Consider the following 19,420-nt stretch of genomic DNA (forward strand, 5'->3'; position numbering starts at 1 on the left):
ATCCTTTCATTTCCAAAGCTGAATTGAATGATTCCAACTTTCGTTCCCTAAATTCAAAAAAGCTCAATTATTAATTTTTTTTTTTATATTGAAGTTAACATACACAAATTGTCTTTATTATTTCAAAATCAGCTAATTTTATTATTATTATTATTATTAAAAATATATTTAAGAGACTTCAAGACTTGTTCAGCAATAACTTTTCAAATAGCGTTTGGTGTTTTAATTAAAATCAAAACACTTCCTTTTTTATTTATATTGCTCGATGTAATAATATTTATCCTAATATTTATGAAAAACTACCTCTTCTAGTTTTTAAAAGTTGATAGAGCATTTTACTAGAATTAACAAGATTATACATCACTATTATTACATTTAACAGTTAATTTAATAATATCTTTATCAAATGTTTTTATTTTAATAGTTATATAAACGACTAACTACTAATAGCTATCAGTTCAAAAAATAGCTGACAGCTACTAAAATAGTCAATAGCTATTAGAACAACTAATATTGCCTAATAGAGTCCAAGTGTATGATTCAAATACCAAAATGCAAAGATCATCAAATTATAGAACATTAATGACTAAAATGCAACCAAAAAAATACCCTTTTCAAAACAAGGAGCCAACCATCCATCCTAATAAAAAAATGAGGAAAGAACAGTTCGCAAAGGTGCGAACAACAGTTTCCAAGGCACAGAACAGAATGCCTTTGTGAACATCTTTGCACAATCAACTTGCAATTCCCATAAAGAGGTTTAAAAAAAAAATCAATTAATGTCATATCAGCCAGGAAATAATGTAACAAACAAAGATGGTCCAAAAAATTTACGGATTTACACAATAATACAAGGGCTTACAGCCACCTACATCTCAAAATCGCCCTGTTTTTCCTTCTTGCTCATCATTAAAAATCCCTGGTTTTTAATCTCAGAATTCTCATTGGGCAAAACCTATTAAATGGTAGACCCCAGAGATTTCCTACATTTTTAATTTAAATTTATAATACCTAATTGCTACTGCGAATGCCCTACTTCAGACTGGAAAAGCATGGTCAGATTAGAGATACTTTCACCTTGTAACTATTGCAGCAGACTGTAAGAGGTTGAACGACAAGGTCTGTTGCTCCTTGCCTAATGAAGAAAACCAATTTCTTATAAGTTTAAAAACAGATTGACTTGCAACTTCTGGAAGCCTCAATTCACTCTGGACGACATCTTCAAAATTAAGAGACATAAGTCCTAGCAAAGAAGTAATGGCGGCAATTTGAACAGGAAAAGATGCTCTGATGGTACTATCCCGCAACAGATAACCAGATAATTTACATTTCAAGTTCTCAACTTCCATGTCCTGGTAACCACAAGCAGCAACTCCAATCCTGAATATTATAGCACAGTTGATTAAATAATCAAGTCAAATGCATAAACATAACAACGTAAAACAATAAGTTCAGAAAATTTCGTTGGTAATAGAGCAAGGTCTAGGATAGCAAAAGGTTCCACTGTGATCTGCCTTATGTATGTCATATCAGGAAATTTTGACTAATTCCCACCCCATCTTTTTAGCGAGGAAGTCTTAAATACTATTTGAGAGAGATTTGGCTGAAGCAGAGACACTCATCTGTTAAAATATGTCTGTCAAAGCTCATTATCAGAACCATCTCTAATGCACAAAGCAATCGAAAATATTTGCCCAGCTATTTCAAGTTTTCCAGCTGTAATTCAGTAAATTAAATACATCATTATTAATTCTGAAAACAAATTAAAAAAAAATCCATAATTAATAAAATTTTGTGATAATAAATCCCTAGTTTGCTTATGAGTTTAATTGATCCTTTAGTTTTTTTTTTTTTCCACCAATCCTGTTGATACTAGGTCTACAAGTAAACAATTCTAGGAAATCATAAGTAGATATAGGAATGGTAGGACATCAGACTGAAAAAATAATAATAAATAAATAAATTATAGGTGTACAGGTAAGATTCTCAGTAATAGATAGAGCTCCCACTAAAAATCAGAATGGTTTTAAGAGGCCGGAGAATAAAAAAATATCAACCATGGCAAGCATCAGTTACAAATGACCATGAAAAACATACCTCCCAAGCTGACCAAGCAGAACAACAACAGCAACAGCAAAATCATCTAGCATAGGTCTTTCCAAAATTTCCAGCAACACGGGGATAATTTTACCACATGTCCACTCCCAGCTCTGCATATGGACAGGAGAAAGAAATGCAAAATGTCAGCTTTTAGTCTCTCTGTATGAAAGGTAATATGCCAAGTCTCCCATTACCATGCAGAGCAAAGAAGGCTTAAAAAATGAGAGGAAAATTAAAAAACATTGCAATTTCCTAGGCAATGCCTAAATCTATAAATCTAGGAACTCACATTTTAGATCTTGCACAGAACTTGGTTATTACATAAGCAAGGGAACATATTTAAGCTTCTCCTTGCTTAAAAAATATATTAATAAATGAAATTCAATCATTTGAATTATTCAAAGTTGTATTCAGAACTCAGAAGAATCTGTGGCTATGGTCTAAGCAAAAGTAGAATTAAACCAAATGGCCTATATTTAACTCTGAACCAAGAGAGTTAACAATGTACTGAAATTGTAGGCAACCATAAGATTCTACTTCAAACAATAAAATTGTACTGAAACTTCATTCTCCTAAACTGTATTGGGCAATAAGTGTAAGAATATGCTAAAAGGACTACCACTATAATGCAGGACCCTATTAGTTCCTTGCATCATTTAAGTGCATGATTGTGTCTCTGTGTGCAAACATATGTAAGCAGATAATGTTCCATACTTTCACATCATGATTCACAAAAATGATATTAAAACACTGCAGCTTAAATAGAAAGTAATCCTAATCTACTTGGAATTCATAACCTAGACAAATTTCTCTCAAGTTCAATATGTCATTTCTCACTTTATTCCTTCACAAATAGCGCACATTCACATCTTTATGGGATATCTAAGTTCTAATACAAGAAGATAGAGATTTAACATTGTTGACAACCCCATGAGAGTTTGAGCCTATGACCTATATGGTAATTGTAGTCAACCTAATAACACAACCACTAATAGTATCAAAATTGAAAACCTGCACATAAAAAATTCAAAAAATAAAAATGTATCTATTTGATATAAAAATCAAAATGACTTCCCAAATTCTAGCAAGACCTCACAAGGAATAAGTGAAATCCAGAACCATGTCCAGACAAAAGTAAGAAGTAATAATAATTTAACAGCACAAAACGGTTAAATAGCAATACTTTGGCAACAAGCCAAAAACATAAAAACACATACCATGTAGCAAGCGAGCAGTTCCACCAAAGATAGGACATCACTAAGGTAACATAAAGTCCGACTATGGACACAATTTGAATCAGAAGGCATCACACACTTATTTGTACTACAAGATGCATCACAATTCACATGAAGGGCACAAGAAACTATTTCAGCACTTAAACTCTCCTTAGCATGGGAATTTGATAAATTATCCAGTTCCATGAGATGCTGATGCATGGTTCCTGATAAAACACAACTATGAAGCTTTTCCATCAGCATTGATGCAACCACATCCACTGAAACTGCATCAAACGGACATTTCGCACACAGATGGAACTTAAGTCCAACCTCTTGCAAAGATGAAAGGCATGAAGAAGCTGAAGCAACTGATGAATGTGCTGAAGCAACTGATGAATGTCCTTCAAGAAAAAATATTATTGATTTTAACACGGTCACTGTCAAACTGTATTCCTTCAGCGAGAAAAATTTACTGCCGCCAATGTATGCAAAAACATGAAGAATGGTCAATAAAACACCAGTATCATATTTTCGAATCCGCAAAAGATTGTAAGAAGCCTCAAAAATAATCTCGATGCGGTCTATAGCTTTACATATTGATGCCAATATGATGCTCCCTGCCACCAATTGATCAGCTGAAGCAGGTTTCGAGAACATATTTATGTTTAAACCATCCAGAAAGATATTCATCCTTGAACCAAATTCACTCAATGTCTCAGAAGATACATCAGCCAGCACCATCACTTGCCCATTTATGAGAAAATCCTCAATGAGATGAAGCAGTTCATTCAAACAACCTAAACCTGCAACTGAACTTCTTGTATCAACACCTGACACCACTGCATTCAAAAACAGATAAGATAAGCTCAATAAAGAAAAATGAAAATAAGATACATTACATCACATAATGTGAATATAGAACTTGTAGAACAGGACATAATAGTCATATACCAAATGAACATACCTGAATTTATTTGCCCAGCAAATAAATCTAGGCAATGGAGAAAATCCCTATCCAAAAAACATCCAGGCTTCCCCAAAGCACTCACAGAGAAATTCAGCAGAATCGATGTGAAAAATGCACAAGCCTTATCCCTTGAACAAGTAAAAAGAAAATGCTCAATTTCATCATCTAACCAACCATAGAAACCCTATTTGAAAACCAAATTGGGACCTAAGTAAATAAAAACAGAACAATATTACAGATAATAATTAAACATATGAACTTAAGTTCACATATATATGGACATACACCATATATACTATCTTGAAAAGATATGAATCACTTACTTGGGTAAAAGTTCCTCTTCCATTTTTATAACATCCAAAATCTTTTGGACCATGCACTGGGTTTCAGTATCCAAAGAGCAGTGGACCACACAAGTTCTTGTCGCACAAAATATTCTCGAAACACTGCTAGAGTCCTTAGTATTAGCAAACACCACACAATATGCAGGAATATTGTCATGCACGGATTCAAGTTTGCTTTCAGATGAAAATTTCAGGGCCCCATCCCTGGAAATAGGTATGTTTGAAATCTTGAGCACTTCAGAATCCCCACCAGTCTGCTTATCAGAAGCTCTTTCAATTTCCATATTACAATAGCCATTTTCATTGCCAAACATATCAAAAGAATTAACAAGACCTTGATTCCCCTGCAGTAATTCACCACAGGAAGTTCCCGAGGCATTACATGTCAAGTTTTTGGAACTAATTTCCACATCAACAACGTCAAAACTGTGAGAAGGCACCTTGATGCCTTTCTCATTTGACAATCCTCCATGGACGCTATAACCTGCTTCAAACTTATCCATATCAAATATATCAGCACTAGAAATCTCAATCTCAGGAAGATTAGGTGACAAGGGCATTTCCAGTGCTTTCCTGTAACTTTCCTCATCTGCAGTATTATCCAAGTCCAATAATTTCATGTAAACCCCATTTTCTACTTCCTCAACCCTTTCCATAATTGCAAGGTCACTTTCAAAAGAATCACTTAATCCCTTGATGCATTCTAGTGGGATTCCCAACTGATTAATGACAGAAGGGGAAGCATGTCTGCAGGCATTTGCATCATCAAGAACTTCATTTCCAATTGGTACAATCTCCTTCTGCTCATCTATGCTGCAAAAATGTTGCATAATTATTGTCTCATCACAAGGTGCCTTTCTCTTGTGACCCCTCTCATGCTTAGCATATGAACCACCTAGAGCACTAGCTTCCACAAGCTTCAATTCATCAAGTGGTTTCTCAATTTCTCTGTTTAACATACCATGCAAGACACACAGTTTTTCTTCCATCTGCACATCCAACTTCTTACCTTCTGAATACAAAAATTCAATCGATTCAATTGCATCAACCATTTTCTTCCACTTTCTGTTTTGTCCATTAACTCTTCTAGAACTATCAACGCCAAGAGGATTTCTGATACTATTTTCAGCCACCACAGCTAGATTTTCATTGAACTGCATTTTGGTCACTTCACCAGATAATCCAGAAATTGTTGTTTGTCCATCAGAGTTCTCTACCCATTTCTCTGATTTGGAAACAAAAGCACCCATTTCCTGTGAGTCAAGCAACTTACTATCAGAAAAAGATGCTGACCTGGAATTTATTGCAGAACTCTGTAACATTTTTTTATGAGAACTTTCATGCAGAGACTTCAATTGAGAATCAATACTTGAAATGGATTCAGCACAGTCCCCTTTACATGCAGGGAGCAATCGAGATTTGTGGTACAGGGATTGACTAAGAGGATAACAGGTAGCCTTAGCCATGCAACTAGGCTTGAGCTCACTTTCTTTAGGAACATACTTCTGGGATGGTTCTAAATCACCAAACTTCCTTTTCAGCTTTGATCTCTGCATGTTCACTGATACTCCATCCTGTGAAGCACATCAAACAAGTAAGCTAACTGAAGGCAGAAGTTTGTGCATGATTTGATTATGTAGAAGGAAACAATTATGGAAACAATGAATTTCCGAGCACAAAGAAAGAATGGCAATCTAGAATCAAAGTTACTCATAATTAGACAGCAGCTCCCATAACATTATCATAGGTTGGTTGGACCAGACAGCATGGAAACGAACAACTAATTAGGGAAAAAAAAGTGAAAATAGCGAGACCCTAAACTAAAAATTCAAGAGGGTAAGCAATCTGAGGTACAATAGCCATAAAAGTATGCATAAGTAACTGTTAACAAAACACATTGAATAAACAAGAAACAAGTTATACCTTCTTTTTTTTTATTTAAATGTTTAACACACTACTGCAACCATTTAATGCTTGGGCAGATGCCTTATCATAAAAGAGGGAATGAAGGAATATTTCAGCTAAACAAGAAAGACAAAAAGAAAGAATGTGTTTCTCTTCCAAAGAGCTAGTTAAATTGAAACTTTCCAAACAATTTCAACTAACATTTTCGCACCAAAATTCTAAAACTTTTCACACAAGGAAAAAGTTATATTGAGAGTAACTATAAGATCTACACACCAGATCATTTTACAAAAGAGCCACAGGCAACACGCATCTTAGAAAAATCAAGCAGTAGCAACAAACACTAAAATCTGTATGCTATTTTTCATTAATTCCATGACCACCATCACCAAAGCAAGTAATATAATTCGGAATTATGAATAAGAACAAAGTATTTTAAATGATGTAAACGAGGAAACTAACCTTTTCCAAGTCCTCTCTACATTCAACACCAGACGAAAACCATTTATCCAGAGCATCCAAGCGCTGTGAAATTTGATCAGAATCCACCTTTATGCGACCTAGTTCCTGTTGTAAAGTACTACTGCGAATCTTTTCCAACTTAGCCACTTGTTTGGCATACTTCAATCGCATCTTTTCAAGCTTCAACCTTCTTTCTAAAAGCTTCAATTTTCTGGATTTGGTCTTCACTTCTTTGCTAGGTAAAATAGCAGAAGCCTCAACTACTCTTCTAGAAGATAAAAGTTCCTCTATCTGCTTCTGCAGTTCTTCAATTTTACGCCTACTTTCTTCAATTTGACAAGACAGCTGATCAGCACGAGATTTTTCTTCCAATGCCATCTTCCTATTCACTTCCACAAGCTTTCTTAGCTCTTCTACTTCCCTCAATTCTGTATCTGTGTGCTTTTTCTCCATCACAATCCCCTGTTTTTCAACCTCAAACCTTTTGATTGCCTCCTCAAATTTTAAAAACTCCAAAACTAACTCTGCATGATCTGCATCTTTCATGAAATTCTCTAACCAAAACTTAAATCTCATTTTTGCAGCTTGAGCATTTGAATTTAGATCAACTGGAGACCCATCCAAACTTCTAGAGAGGATGAATTTATTTATCTCTTTCTGTAATTCCTCCATTCTTTTTCCAGCACCTTCCGATTTCTGAGAAAGATTTCCAGCACAAGATTTTCCTTCCATGACACTCTTCCCATTTGTTTCAGCAAGTTTTCTTAGCTCCTTTCCCTTAGCCTTCTCCAAATCAGTACACTTTCTCTCTTCAGTCACTCGATGTTTTTCTATTACTAACCTTTTATTTGCATCTTCAAACTTCAAAATATTAGACATCATTTTTGCCTTTGTTTCATCAGCTTCTTTCCTCAATGCCTCCAATTGAATCTGATATCCCTCAGACTTCTTCCTTTCTTCATCAGCCTTAACCTTTTCAGTTATCATGAGTTTCCATGCTTCAGAAGCACTCTTCTTCTCTGCCTCAGCAGTTTTCTTTAGAGAATCTGCTCTTTCTTTCTCTTTCTGAAGAAGCCCCTTGAGCTGATTGATTTCCTTTTCCTCTTCAGAAAGGTAATCTTGAAAAAGTATTGCATCCCTTGTTTTATCTTTAATATCTGCACTTCCTTTTCGCTGTAAGGAGGAGATTTGATGATTGAAGACAGACATCTCACTTTGATTGCATTGATAACCAGGAGTCTCATCTAACTTTCTGGACAACAAAATGCTATTCATCTCCTTCTGTAGTTCCTCAATTCTTTGCATAGCATCCTTCAACTGCTGAGAAAGACTCTCAGCACAAGATTTTTCTTCTATGACCTTCTTCCTGTTTGCTTCTGCAAGCTTCCTTTGCTCCTCTGCTTTAGCCATCTCTAAATCAGCACGTTTCCTCTCCTTGGTCACTTTCTGCTTTTCTGCTTCTAATTTTTTAACTGCCTCTTCAAGCTTCAATGTCCCAGAAACCAGCTTTGATTTTTCTTCATCAACTTCTTTCCTAAATTTCTCTAACTGAAGCCGATATTCCTCAGCCTTCTTCCCTTCATTATTAGCAAGCTTCCTCTCTTCATCAGCCTTGGCCTTTTCAGTTTTCACATGTTTCCATGCTTCAGTAGCACTTTTCTTCTGCGCCTCGGCATTCTTCTTTTCAGAATCTGCCCTTATTTTCTCTTTCTCGAGAAGCGATTTAAGCCTTGTGATTTCCTTTTCCGCTTCAGAAACATGATGCTGAAGGAGCTTCACTTCCCCCCTTTCATCCTCAGCTTCTGCACTTATTTTCTGCTTTAAGGAGAATACTTCAGACTTCAAGGCAGAAATCTCATTCTCCAAAGAAACTCTGACAGCCAATTCTTTATCTTTCCACTCTTTCTCAGTTTCTGCCCGTGCCTGCTCTTGCTCATATGCTGAAAAATGTACAAAAATAAATTCCAGTACCAAGACAAATAAGACATAAATATAATAGATGGTATATCTGCAAAATATTTGACAATAGCATTTACTCGGTACATCCTAAACATTCATTCTAATCATCGCCTCTGTGGCCTTCTGTTTATTGCATAAGCATTTGTTTCTGCCAAGCTAAAGTACTTGCATGTATCCTATAACCAAATTAAATTGAAATTATACTATCTTCAATACATAAGACATTATGGAACACATAAACTGCACAACAAGTGAGAGATTTTTACTAGTTTCTCTTCTGTCCCTTATCATAAGTATAAAAGTGTAACCAGGAACGATGAAAGAACAGCAAACCTTAATGGGTGAGTGGAAAAAGAAAAAAAAAAAAAAAAGAAAAACCAGATGCACCCTAAGATAAGGACACTATTATTTTCAATTCAAGTACTGCAAATGCTCAATCCAATGACACAGCTTATTTCAAATTTACAATATACCTTTCTTGAGAGTGGTATTCTCCGTTTGAATCTTATCGATTTGTTCATTGAGAATCTGCACAGCTTGTCTTAAATGTTTCCGCCCAACTTCTAGCTTGGAACATTTGTCCTTCCACTAAGGAAATCCAACAAAATATTGTCAGACATGGGAGTCTATAAATTTTAAAAAATATACAAAATATACACATAGAAACACTACTTCAATGAACTAAAATTCAAATAACACATCAAATCTTCCACTAATGTATATAAAACATACCACCGTACAGCAGGGATTCACCGGCGGATGCTTTACCGGAACGTCTGTAGCCATTTCTTCAGGCACAATCACACAAAGAAAAGAAATTAACATTAAACTTCAAAGGAACCAAATCAACAACAAATCTTAATCTTTAAAAAACGAAAAAAAAAAATTAGTTTAGAGACACGAACTTGTTCTTGTTTAGGCTAAATCGTGCATTCATGGTGATTCAATGATTTATTGTTGAAATGCCACATTAATAGAAGAGAGAAGAAGAAGAAGAAGCAGCTACAGCCAATTCGAATAATAAAAAAAAAAAAAAAAAAAAACCCTAAAAACAGCTAAAACCCTGCTCTCCGGGTTTCCGCTTATTGAATAATTTGAACCGCCTCCGTTCAGGAGCGGCTCTATTTTTGTTGACAGCAACGACCCAGCCCAACTCCTATTGTTCTATTTGTAGCCTCTATTTTTTTTAATTTATAATTTAGTCTTTAAAATATAATAAAATTATAATTTAACCACTCTCTTTTTAAAAAAAAAAAAATAAGTTAGCCATAGAAATATTTTTGTTAATAAAATAATTATTTTATCAAAATTAAAAGCTTTCTATTTTAATATTTAATTCTATATTTTTAATATTTATAATAATTTTATTTTTATATTTAAATTAACTGATTCAATTATGATTAACTAATTTTACATCATAAGAATTTAGTTTCCATATTTAAATTAATTTTCTTATTAAAAAAATATATAAAGATCAAATTATAATTTTTTTTTTCTAAAGGATTTAAAAAAACTTCTTAAGTTTGGACTAATAGTCAATTCAGCGTATAAAGTTCAAGTTAGATCAATTAAACCCCGAGCTTTTGATTTCAGCTTAAATCTGCCTAAACTCTTACAAGTCCATTAGAAATCGATAGAATTGTGTTCTGTTCCTGGATGATCCACCGCCTGTTCACCACCATCACCCCCAGCACTCAGGCAAAGCTTGAGGTAAATTTCACTGATTATCCTTGAACTTTAGACATTATAATAACATCATTACATTAATTTGAGCAACAAATTGATAATTTTCATTCTTGAATTTGGATTGTCTCCTACTCCTCTGTTTAGATATGTGGACAGGGGAGATGAAAGAAAATAAATGATAGAAAATGAAGAAAATAAATGATAGAAAATGAAGTGAAATTATCACTTTTCTTTGTTTGGAAATAGAAGAAAAATAATGGAAAGAAAGCAAATAATGTTTATTTTACCTTAACTAATCAAAAAGAAAAAGTGTACTTGGTTGAAAAAATTAACTATATACTCTTGTTTACTTATTTAAATTTTTAAATAATTAAAAAAAAATAGTGCTAATTTTTTTCCTTTCTTATCTCTCCCCCAATAAGAAAAAATAAATTTTATTTTTCTTTCTCTCATTATTTTTTTTTTATTTAAAAAAAAATAAAAGAAAGGATAGAAAAATAAAAAATATTTCCCTTTCTTTATCTTTCTTTCTCTTCATTTTGTATCCAAACATGGCATAAGTTAACCCATCTTCCAAGCGACTGATTGCTTGTAAATTTAAATTAACCCCATTCTAATAAAATGTTATATTTTTTTTATAAAATATTATTTTCTTTATTTTTAAATATTAAAAATTAATTATTATTTTTAATTACAATAAATTCTTAATTTATAATCTAAACGCTAAGTGACTTATTAGAGCGTGCAATCAATCAATTTAGTTAATTTGATATTTTTTCTTTAATTTTTTATTAAAAAAATTAAATTAAATTAAAATTTAAAAAATTAAAATTCATAATTAAATCACATTGAGAAAATTTAAAAATTAAATAAATTAAATTAAATTAAATTGATTCGATTTAATTTTTTAATTTAATAAAATTTATTCAAATCATAATTAAAAATCATAATTTGAATTGTAAAATCTCTAATTACATTAGAAAAATGATTGGTTTGTGAATCATACAATCAAATTTTGATGTGATTCAATTAAATGCATTAAAATTTAGAGGTAATTAATTTCATTTCAAAATTTTTTAATTTGCTTTTTATTTTAAATCGATAAATCCTATTTCACATGTTGCTTCAACTATGGTTTAATGTCGTATGATAAAACAAAATATTTTAAATTTTAACAAGATATTTAACTAAAAATTTACAAAATATTTTGGAAAAAAAAAAAACACAAAGCGCCTCACAAAGTTTTTCATAAAATATAACTTCATAATCTATCAAAAATGAATATTAAAAAATTAATACGAAAAAATATTTTTTACCCAAAATCATAAAAGATAGAAGATATTGGAATCAACCAATTTTATTAAAATTTTAAGAAAATTATTAAAAATAAATTCAATAATTTCAAATTCCAAGTTAATATGATAGAAAATTATTTGAATTCATGAAAAATTAAACTAATGTGATAACTTTTACATTATAAATTTTTTTTTTTGCAAAAATGCAATTATTTTAATTATTATGAAAATAATAATAATATACTCAAACCTTCTATAAACCATGTATCCATGCAAATATACTCAAACCTTCAAGCAAATATTAGACAAATGAAGCTTCTTCTTTTTCCCTTCACCAACAAAACAATAAATGGGCAAACAAATTTACACAGGATTTCTCATAAGAAAAAGACACCACAATATTCATAATATTCAAGAATATGCTAAAACCCTGGTAGAAATCATTTAGATTAACCATAAATCAATTGATTGGAGAAGAAAGAATGCTTGGGAATCAAGTAATGATGATACTTCAAAACCCACCCTGACCCTGCACATTAAATTATCTACTCTTTTCAACCACTTTCACTGGAGGAAGTGTTCCAAACATCTTGTCCCATAGTGATGAAGTAATTCCAAAACCCATATTCTGGATCCTGAAGTGATGATTCAAGTGATATTTCTGCAGAATACAAGCAAGCAGAAGCACAAAGAAGATTCTTGAATCAGTAAACAGGTCTACCCTTTATTAAAAATTAAAAAGCGAAGTTCACACCAAGCATTTTATTGCTCATTTTGATCTCATTAATGAAAAATACATCACTAACAAAATAACCACACAAAAAATAAACAAAAAAAAATCCCTAAAAAATTATTTGATCTTATGGTGTGCACTCTTACCTTGAGATTTTTAGATACTCCACTTGAAGGCTGACCATGATGCAAGTAGTAATGAGTACAGTCATACATCACATATCCCAATAGACCACCTCCAAACAAAGCAGGAGCAGTTGAGGTAGTGGCTAGAAGTTGAATCAAGTTCCAGAACTGGCAAAAACACAAATTTGCAGTTAAATATAATATGGAAAGTGCACATATGATTGCACAACTCAACAATGTTGTAAAGAGCAACAACTTAACTGTTGCTAGCATCAAAAAGTCGACTTTAAACATCCATATTGATGTTTATAAGCAAATTCAAAACAAGGGACGTATGTATCCTTCAATGTAGTTAAAAGATAAGTTGCCTAAACAAACAGATGGATAAAAAATTACTAACAATATTGTTAGCTTATGCCTACACAAACAGATAGTTGTCAAACAGTGTGTACATCCACATAATCTTTGGACCTTGTAAATGACTCATCTATCATCCTGCTGAGAATAAATGAATTACCAGATTCCAACAAATCAAAATTAGTTGTCAGCATCAAGAGCATCGAAATTAGCTAACTTCACTCCAGCCCTTTCCTCAATACCTTTGTATATGACAAGTAACAAGGAATGCAGTTCATTTGAACCCATTCACTCCTTTGTTGTTCCACTAGACAAATTTGGTGATTTCATTATGCTGAACTAACAGGATTTTGCCAGGAGTTTGACATGCACATGAAAATTATTAAACAGCTAGATAATATCAATAAAATCATACTTGAGAAAAGGTCAAGGAGGAGGAAAGAACAGGCAGCGTACACATACCAGCACACACAGAACAGCAGTTGCAGCGGGAGGGAAGACAAGCCGCAAACCATCCATAGGGTGCTTATGATGGCAGCCATGAAGAAGATAGTGTAAGGTGTTCCCCCTAGAGCATGTTCAATAATATCATAACATGACCTATCATGGATGAGTATAAAGCAATCTGATAAAATTTGTGCAAAAGAGGGCTGGTGCATGCCAGAATGTGCATGGACATACAGACATGCATAAGCGTGTGGGTGCGTGTAAGAAAGAAAGAACTAACCAGTAACTCTTTGTTTTGATGTGGAAAAGGAAACGGTGTAAACTGTATTCAAGCAACGTCCAGACAAAAATGCCAAAACCCACCATTAAGGCCATCTCAAAAGGTGTGTGGCCCATTCGCACAGACTTTGAGATGCACCAGCATACAACTGGCAGCCAAATAACTGGAATTGCCCACCAAACCGTGCGAGTCAGGAACTGTTCCAAGAAAAAGAGTCAAAATCTCAACAATTCAGCATATATTCCAAATTGACTTCATTAAAATGCCTAAATAAGAGAATTTTCTACATGTACATGCATGTGCAGGTCCATGACTGAAATTCTGGTTGGAAAATGTATAAACAAAAAGATTTTACCTCCCAGAAATCACTCTCAAAAAATCGAGGGCCTTCCTTGCTTACAATAGGCTGATGAACCCATTCCTCATATTCTTCTCCCAGATGACCAACCTGTGACAGAATCTCAAGAAATCAAAATCACCAATATAACTGATGATAACAACATGAATACTCACTCAAATTTAACAATGCTTTCAAAATAGAGAAATGCAAAACTGCAATATTAGAAGAATTTTAAAATCATACTTGTTTCCCATTCCAAAGTTAATAGTAGAAATCCAGAAAACAAGTTACAGTTTAGTGGTTATGCTAGGTAAAAGATCCTTTTTTTTTTCTCTAAAATTGTAAAAACCAGTAGTCTCATAACGTAAAAGAGCTCAAGAAAAATTAAAATAAATAAAAACAAAAAATAACTCAAATGCTCACATTTGCAAATTTCAGTTGTATAATTTGGCTTTATAAATGCTACTACAATGTAATTGGAAAAACATAAAGAGGCAGTGCAGTTTTACCTGGAAGACAAGAGGCTTATTGAGATCAACAGTGAAGCCCTGTGCAACCATCCTGGCACTTTATTATGTAACTGGGGGTACATTTAGCCAAAAGAAAAGGAACAGAACAAATGATCAAATAGATAACAGTTTAGAAAACATAAAATGGAAACATTTGTTCAGTCATTAGCACTAAAAGAGCTTATGATTGCAGTTTTACATTTAAAATTTATAACTTCATAGTAACTGTCTTTTCCAGACCAGAGCCCCTTTTTTTATGCCTCTTTAACTGTTGTTGAAATTATGTCTCAATATGTAATTACTAAAATATGACAAGAAAGAGGGAAAGAAAAACATTGCATGGCCTACAAGTATATTAACTAATGAATCAATAAAAGGAAAAAAACGCTTCAAATGATGGATTGCATGATCATAGTTTGAACTATAAGTGATGTTCTTGAATAACAAGAACATAGTGTTGTGGGCAATTTTTTATGGATTGCAAAAAAAATTTTGATGAATGGGATAACCATCTTTGATTTCCTCCATCTTTGTATTTACAAGAAAACATATCAAAGTTTGCAAGCAACAATGAAGCAAAAATTGTGAATGGACAAAAAATGGAATATACTAGCAAAAAATTGAGACAACCAAATTTGGTGTTCCTGTGTTATAATTCATAAAAAAGGCTTCCAAAGAGTTAAATTTATATTTTTAGAGGCTGCCACTCAATACTTACCAATGTTATCGGGGCATTCAATATGCCAATTTGTTTTGTGAAATTATAGTTTTTCTTGCAGAGGCAATTAATTTTTTACTGTTATAGGAAATATGGACCATAATGAACCAATGCTTAACGACTAAGTTTCCAATCACTATCAACAACTACGTATGGACTTGAAATTCTCATCATTTACCCTATGAGGAGCAAATCATAATTATAAGTCACAGGTCCCACATGACAACGAACTCCAGCCTACAAGATCAAGATTTCTACCAAACAATATATTAGAAAACCTTAATACTCCTCCTGCACAACGAGCCTTGCAATCAAGATTTAGAGAAACAGTTTCTCAAACTTTTGGAATATGATTTTTCAAAAAGAAATCATTTGAGCTTATGTGGGCCAATGAACCAATAAAAAAAAATCTGGCCCTCAATGCAATTTACACATTTTACGGATAATTCCAATTGCTTGTGGAACCCATAAAAACATCGGAGAAAAATCTAAAATCCCTACTCCCATCCCCATTTCCGTATTTTAAGAGTAAACAAACGCGAAATTTTAGCACAAACAAGCGAAAAACATGCAATGCAACACACAAAATCAGCTCCAAACAACAAATCGACAACCTAGCTCCTCGGAAATTCATCATTTATTCAAATTTATGAGATTCAAAATAAAACACCAAGCTTTCTCAGCACGCAAACATAAAAAGAAAATAAAATTAAAAAAAAAAAAAGCTCACAATGCAACTAGCAAAACCATTACTTGTTCTTGACAAAAAAAATAAAGAATGCAAACAAAAAAGAAAACCCAGATCTTTAAAGAAAAACACAAAGAAATGTAGCAAAAGCGCACAAAAGAGACATACCCAGAAGCAGATGCGACTGGGATCTAAGCGCGAGAAGCTTCCCTTCTCGCAGAAATGCTTCCTTCTGGGATTCTTTATAGAAAAAACAAAACCACCACAACCACAGCAGAGTTGCGGTGCTTTCGTTGTTTCCTCTCTTTGGACCTTTCTGTTTTACGCGTTCGCTAATATGAAGGAGAGCCGAGGGAGAGATGGTGGTGGACTGGTGGTGGCAGTGAAAAGATCAGAACTCTTTATAGAATATCTTGGGTATAAATAACTTAGACTGGACGGGGAAATCTGGACCCTTCATATTATTTAGGGAATCAAAAAATCATCCTCACCTAGCGTTGGATTCTAACCGTTGCCAACCTGGAACTATAATTTCTCAAAAGGAGGGTGACATAAGTCTGCGCTTAAAAATCATGTTTGCGCTGACTATTGCACAGGGTGGGCTCTTTCTATCATACAAAACTTAGTTTCAGGGCCGAATGAGTTTAATAATTATTAAATATTTATATTTATATATATTTTATAAAAAAATATTTTAATTAATTTTATATAAATATTAATATAAATATTTAATATAATAATTATTAAATTTATTTTTATATAAAAATAAAATTATATTAAATATAAATTTTAATTTTATTTAATTTTAAAAAAGTGAGACTCATGTATTAAGAAAAAGCTTGACACTGAATAAATTTATAAATTATTATTTATGTTATTTTTATTTATTATTTAAGATTTTTATATAATAATTAAAAAATTAATTAAATTATTTAAATTATAATAAATTTTTTTATAATTTAATTAAATTATTTTTTATTTCACATACGCCTTAATTTTTTCAAAGTGATAAGTAATTTTAAATAAAATAATTTTTTAAAAATAACAAATAAAAATGAATTACGGTAATAATTTATTTAAAAAATTATAAAAAATATAGATAGCTAATTATTGACAATTATTAGAAAGCTAATTCATATAATTATAAAAAGATAATACAATTAATATGTGAACAAATCTATTGAAATAATAAAATATATATACAAACTAATTAATTTATTAGCCAAATATATGTAGGTTTATAAATGAGTTAAATTAATGTGTTTGTAAAACTTAAAGTAATAATTTTATTTTTTATAAAACATTTTAGTTTTAATTTTTTAATTATATTATATATAAATTTTTTTATTTTTATTATATAGATATATCATACACTTAATAGTCTTATACTTTCTATTATATCATAAATGACTTCATTTATATAATATCCTTAGTTTCTTACTTATATTATACACATAACATGTCAATTCATATATTCGTAAATTTGGAATTCTGTATTATCAATATATTATTATAATTATACTACAAATATAAATATATAATAATGGTAGACTGAGGAAAAGACATGAAGAGAGAGACTGCATGGAGACAAAGGACACGAAAGAGTAATATTAAAATGTAAAAATATTTATATGTGTATTATATAAATATATATTATTATTTTAATATTATAATTAAATAATAAAAAATATTTCATAAAATATAAATTATTTTCCACGAAGAAAAATCTTGTGTCCTTAGCTGCTGTATACATATAACAATACTAAGGCTACTGAAAGAAGAGTTATTAAATATTATTTTGTGCACAAGGACGTTTGAGATTTGGTTTTAGTACAAGTACTTGGTGCTCATAATCGGCTCTCCAACTGAAGATGCTCGGCCAGACTCTTTCAATGCATAATGTATAGCATCCAAGAGTGGTGGACGGCAGCTAATGAATTTGAAGACTGAGTCTTCAATTGCTCTTTCTGCCGCTGCTGCTCTATCTTCACTCTATATATAGGATTTCCAGCAACAATAACTTCACCTCTCTAGTCATCAATATTCATATCTCTTGCTTAATATAGCAATTTAAGAATCAAAATGGCTAGCTACGTTCTGGTTCTCATCAGTTTTCTAGCCATGGTTTGCACCCTGACCATTGCCTTCGAGCCTAGTCCTCTGCAAGATTTCTGCGTTGCTGATCCTTCTAGCTCAGGTTGTGGTTTAAATCTAACAAATATATGCAAGATTATATGCTAGAATAACTTCAATTCTGAAGTGTTTGTTTTTTGACCTGTTTTGCAGCAAGAGTTAATGGCCTGGCTTGCCTGGATTCAAAGCAGGTACAAGCCGACCATTTCTCTTTTAGTGGACTACATTTGGCAGGCAGCACTTCAAATCCTCTTGGCTCCAAGGTCACCCCTGTGACTGTGAACCAACTTCCTGGACTGAACACTCTTGGAATCTCAATGGCTCGCCTTGACTATGCACCCCGGGGTCTAATCCCTCCCCATGTGCACCCTCGAGCCACTGAAATTCTTACTGTCTTAGAAGGCAGCCTTTTGGTTGGGTTTGTGACTTCTAACCCCGAAAACAAGTTTATCACGAAGGTGCTTCAAAAGGGTGATGTGTTCGTTTTTCCTATTGGACTTGTTCATTTCCAGAGAAACGTGGGACATGGAAATGCTGTTTCGCTCTCAGCCTTGAGCAGCCAGAATCCTGGTGTTATTACCATTGCTAATGCAGTATTTGGATCTAATCCATCCATTGCTGATGATATTCTTGCCAAGGCTTTCCAGGTGGACAAGTCCATAATTGGACAACTTCAAGCAAAATTTTAGATCATCGAAATCAAGAAGACCACCTTTATCTTATTCTATATATGTTAGAAAGAAGATAATTGTATTAGACTATTAATTACTGTGTGATTTATGTAATGATTTATCACCATTTTATGTGTTCTTTATTTTTTTAAAGGAAGAAGTCGTCTAAGTGAGTTTTTTTAATTAAAATGTTGAAAATAATAAAATACATGTTAATTCTGTTTATTTGCTTTCTCACGGAGGAAATAGATATCATCATTTTTTTCAAAATTAAAATAATTATAAAAAATTCTAGAATTAAATTTAAAATTTCAGAATTTAAATGATTGAAATATATAATATTTTCAGAATGTTTAAATATATATGTGGCAATTTTTTAGTAATTTGTATTATAAATATTTTTTATATTTATTTTTTTAATATTTTGATTAATAGCTATTATTAGTAATTTATTTTTATAATATTTTTTTATTAATTTTTTATT

At 32.2% G+C, this 19,420-nt stretch overlaps 3 protein-coding genes across 4 annotated transcripts; 1 reads left to right on the forward strand and 2 right to left on the reverse strand.

Annotated features, from left to right (window-relative positions):
* Positions 1 to 725: 725 nt before the first annotated feature.
* LOC110642766 (uncharacterized) lies at positions 726 to 10,015 on the reverse strand. Its single transcript, XM_058132187.1, has 9 exons — positions 9,860 to 10,015; positions 9,687 to 9,742; positions 9,428 to 9,542; positions 6,996 to 8,935; positions 4,608 to 6,202; positions 4,282 to 4,412; positions 3,318 to 4,156; positions 2,098 to 2,210; positions 726 to 1,380 (listed from the first exon to the last, which is right to left on the reverse strand). The coding sequence occupies exons 2-9, from the start codon at positions 9,738 to 9,740 to the stop codon at positions 1,074 to 1,076; spliced, it is 5,094 nt and encodes a 1,697-aa protein (XP_057988170.1). The 5' UTR covers positions 9,741 to 9,742; positions 9,860 to 10,015; the 3' UTR covers positions 726 to 1,073.
* A 2,221-nt stretch (positions 10,016 to 12,236) lies between these two features.
* On the reverse strand, positions 12,237 to 16,526 carry LOC110642768 (dihydroceramide fatty acyl 2-hydroxylase FAH1). Of its 2 annotated transcripts, none has more exons than XM_021794904.2 (7): positions 16,301 to 16,526; positions 14,727 to 14,797; positions 14,233 to 14,325; positions 13,878 to 14,074; positions 13,613 to 13,718; positions 12,815 to 12,961; positions 12,237 to 12,596 (listed from the first exon to the last, which is right to left on the reverse strand). In XM_021794904.2, the coding sequence occupies exons 2-7, from the start codon at positions 14,775 to 14,777 to the stop codon at positions 12,477 to 12,479; spliced, it is 714 nt and encodes a 237-aa protein (XP_021650596.2). In that variant the 5' UTR covers positions 14,778 to 14,797; positions 16,301 to 16,526; the 3' UTR covers positions 12,237 to 12,476. The 2 variants fall into 2 exon arrangements, with proteins under 2 accessions (XP_021650596.2, XP_021650597.2); XM_021794905.2 differs by lacking the exon at positions 16,301 to 16,526 and adding an exon at positions 15,445 to 16,147.
* A 1,688-nt stretch (positions 16,527 to 18,214) lies between these two features.
* On the forward strand, positions 18,215 to 18,954 carry LOC110642769 (putative germin-like protein 2-3). The gene is made up of 2 exons (XM_021794906.2): positions 18,215 to 18,329; positions 18,419 to 18,954. Exons 1-2 carry the CDS (start codon positions 18,215 to 18,217, stop codon positions 18,952 to 18,954), a joined length of 651 nt encoding a protein of 216 aa, XP_021650598.2.
* The last annotated feature ends 466 nt before the right edge of the window (positions 18,955 to 19,420 follow it).

This window comes from Hevea brasiliensis, chromosome 13, assembly GCF_030052815.1.
Source record: "Hevea brasiliensis isolate MT/VB/25A 57/8 chromosome 13, ASM3005281v1, whole genome shotgun sequence".
Taxonomy (NCBI): domain Eukaryota; kingdom Viridiplantae; phylum Streptophyta; class Magnoliopsida; order Malpighiales; family Euphorbiaceae; genus Hevea; species Hevea brasiliensis.

Excerpts from the sequence above, each read along its gene's own strand:
- LOC110642768 (XM_021794904.2), bottom strand. The coding sequence starts at position 14,777 with ATGGTTGCACAGGGCTTCACTGTTGATCTCAATAAGCCTCTTGTCTTC. Across the intron at positions 14,326-14,726 it reads ATAAGCCTCTTGTCTTCCAG|GTTGGTCATCTGGGAGAAGA; the intron begins GTAAAACTGCAC and ends ATTCTGTCACAG. Across the intron at positions 12,597-12,814 it reads GAGTATCTAAAAATCTCAAG|AAATATCACTTGAATCATCA; the intron begins GTAAGAGTGCAC and ends TGTATTCTGCAG.
- LOC110642769 (XM_021794906.2), top strand. The coding sequence starts at position 18,215 with ATGGCTAGCTACGTTCTGGTTCTCATCAGTTTTCTAGCCATGGTTTGC. Across the intron at positions 18,330-18,418 it reads TGCTGATCCTTCTAGCTCAG|CAAGAGTTAATGGCCTGGCT; the intron begins GTTGTGGTTTAA and ends CCTGTTTTGCAG.
- LOC110642766 (XM_058132187.1), bottom strand. The coding sequence starts at position 9,740 with ATGGCTACAGACGTTCCGGTAAAGCATCCGCCGGTGAATCCCTGCTGT. Across the intron at positions 2,211-3,317 it reads AACTGCTCGCTTGCTACATG|AGCTGGGAGTGGACATGTGG; the intron begins GTATGTGTTTTT and ends GTCCATATGCAG. Across the intron at positions 1,381-2,097 it reads CTGCTTGGTCAGCTTGGGAG|GATTGGAGTTGCTGCTTGTG; the intron begins GTATGTTTTTCA and ends TATAATATTCAG.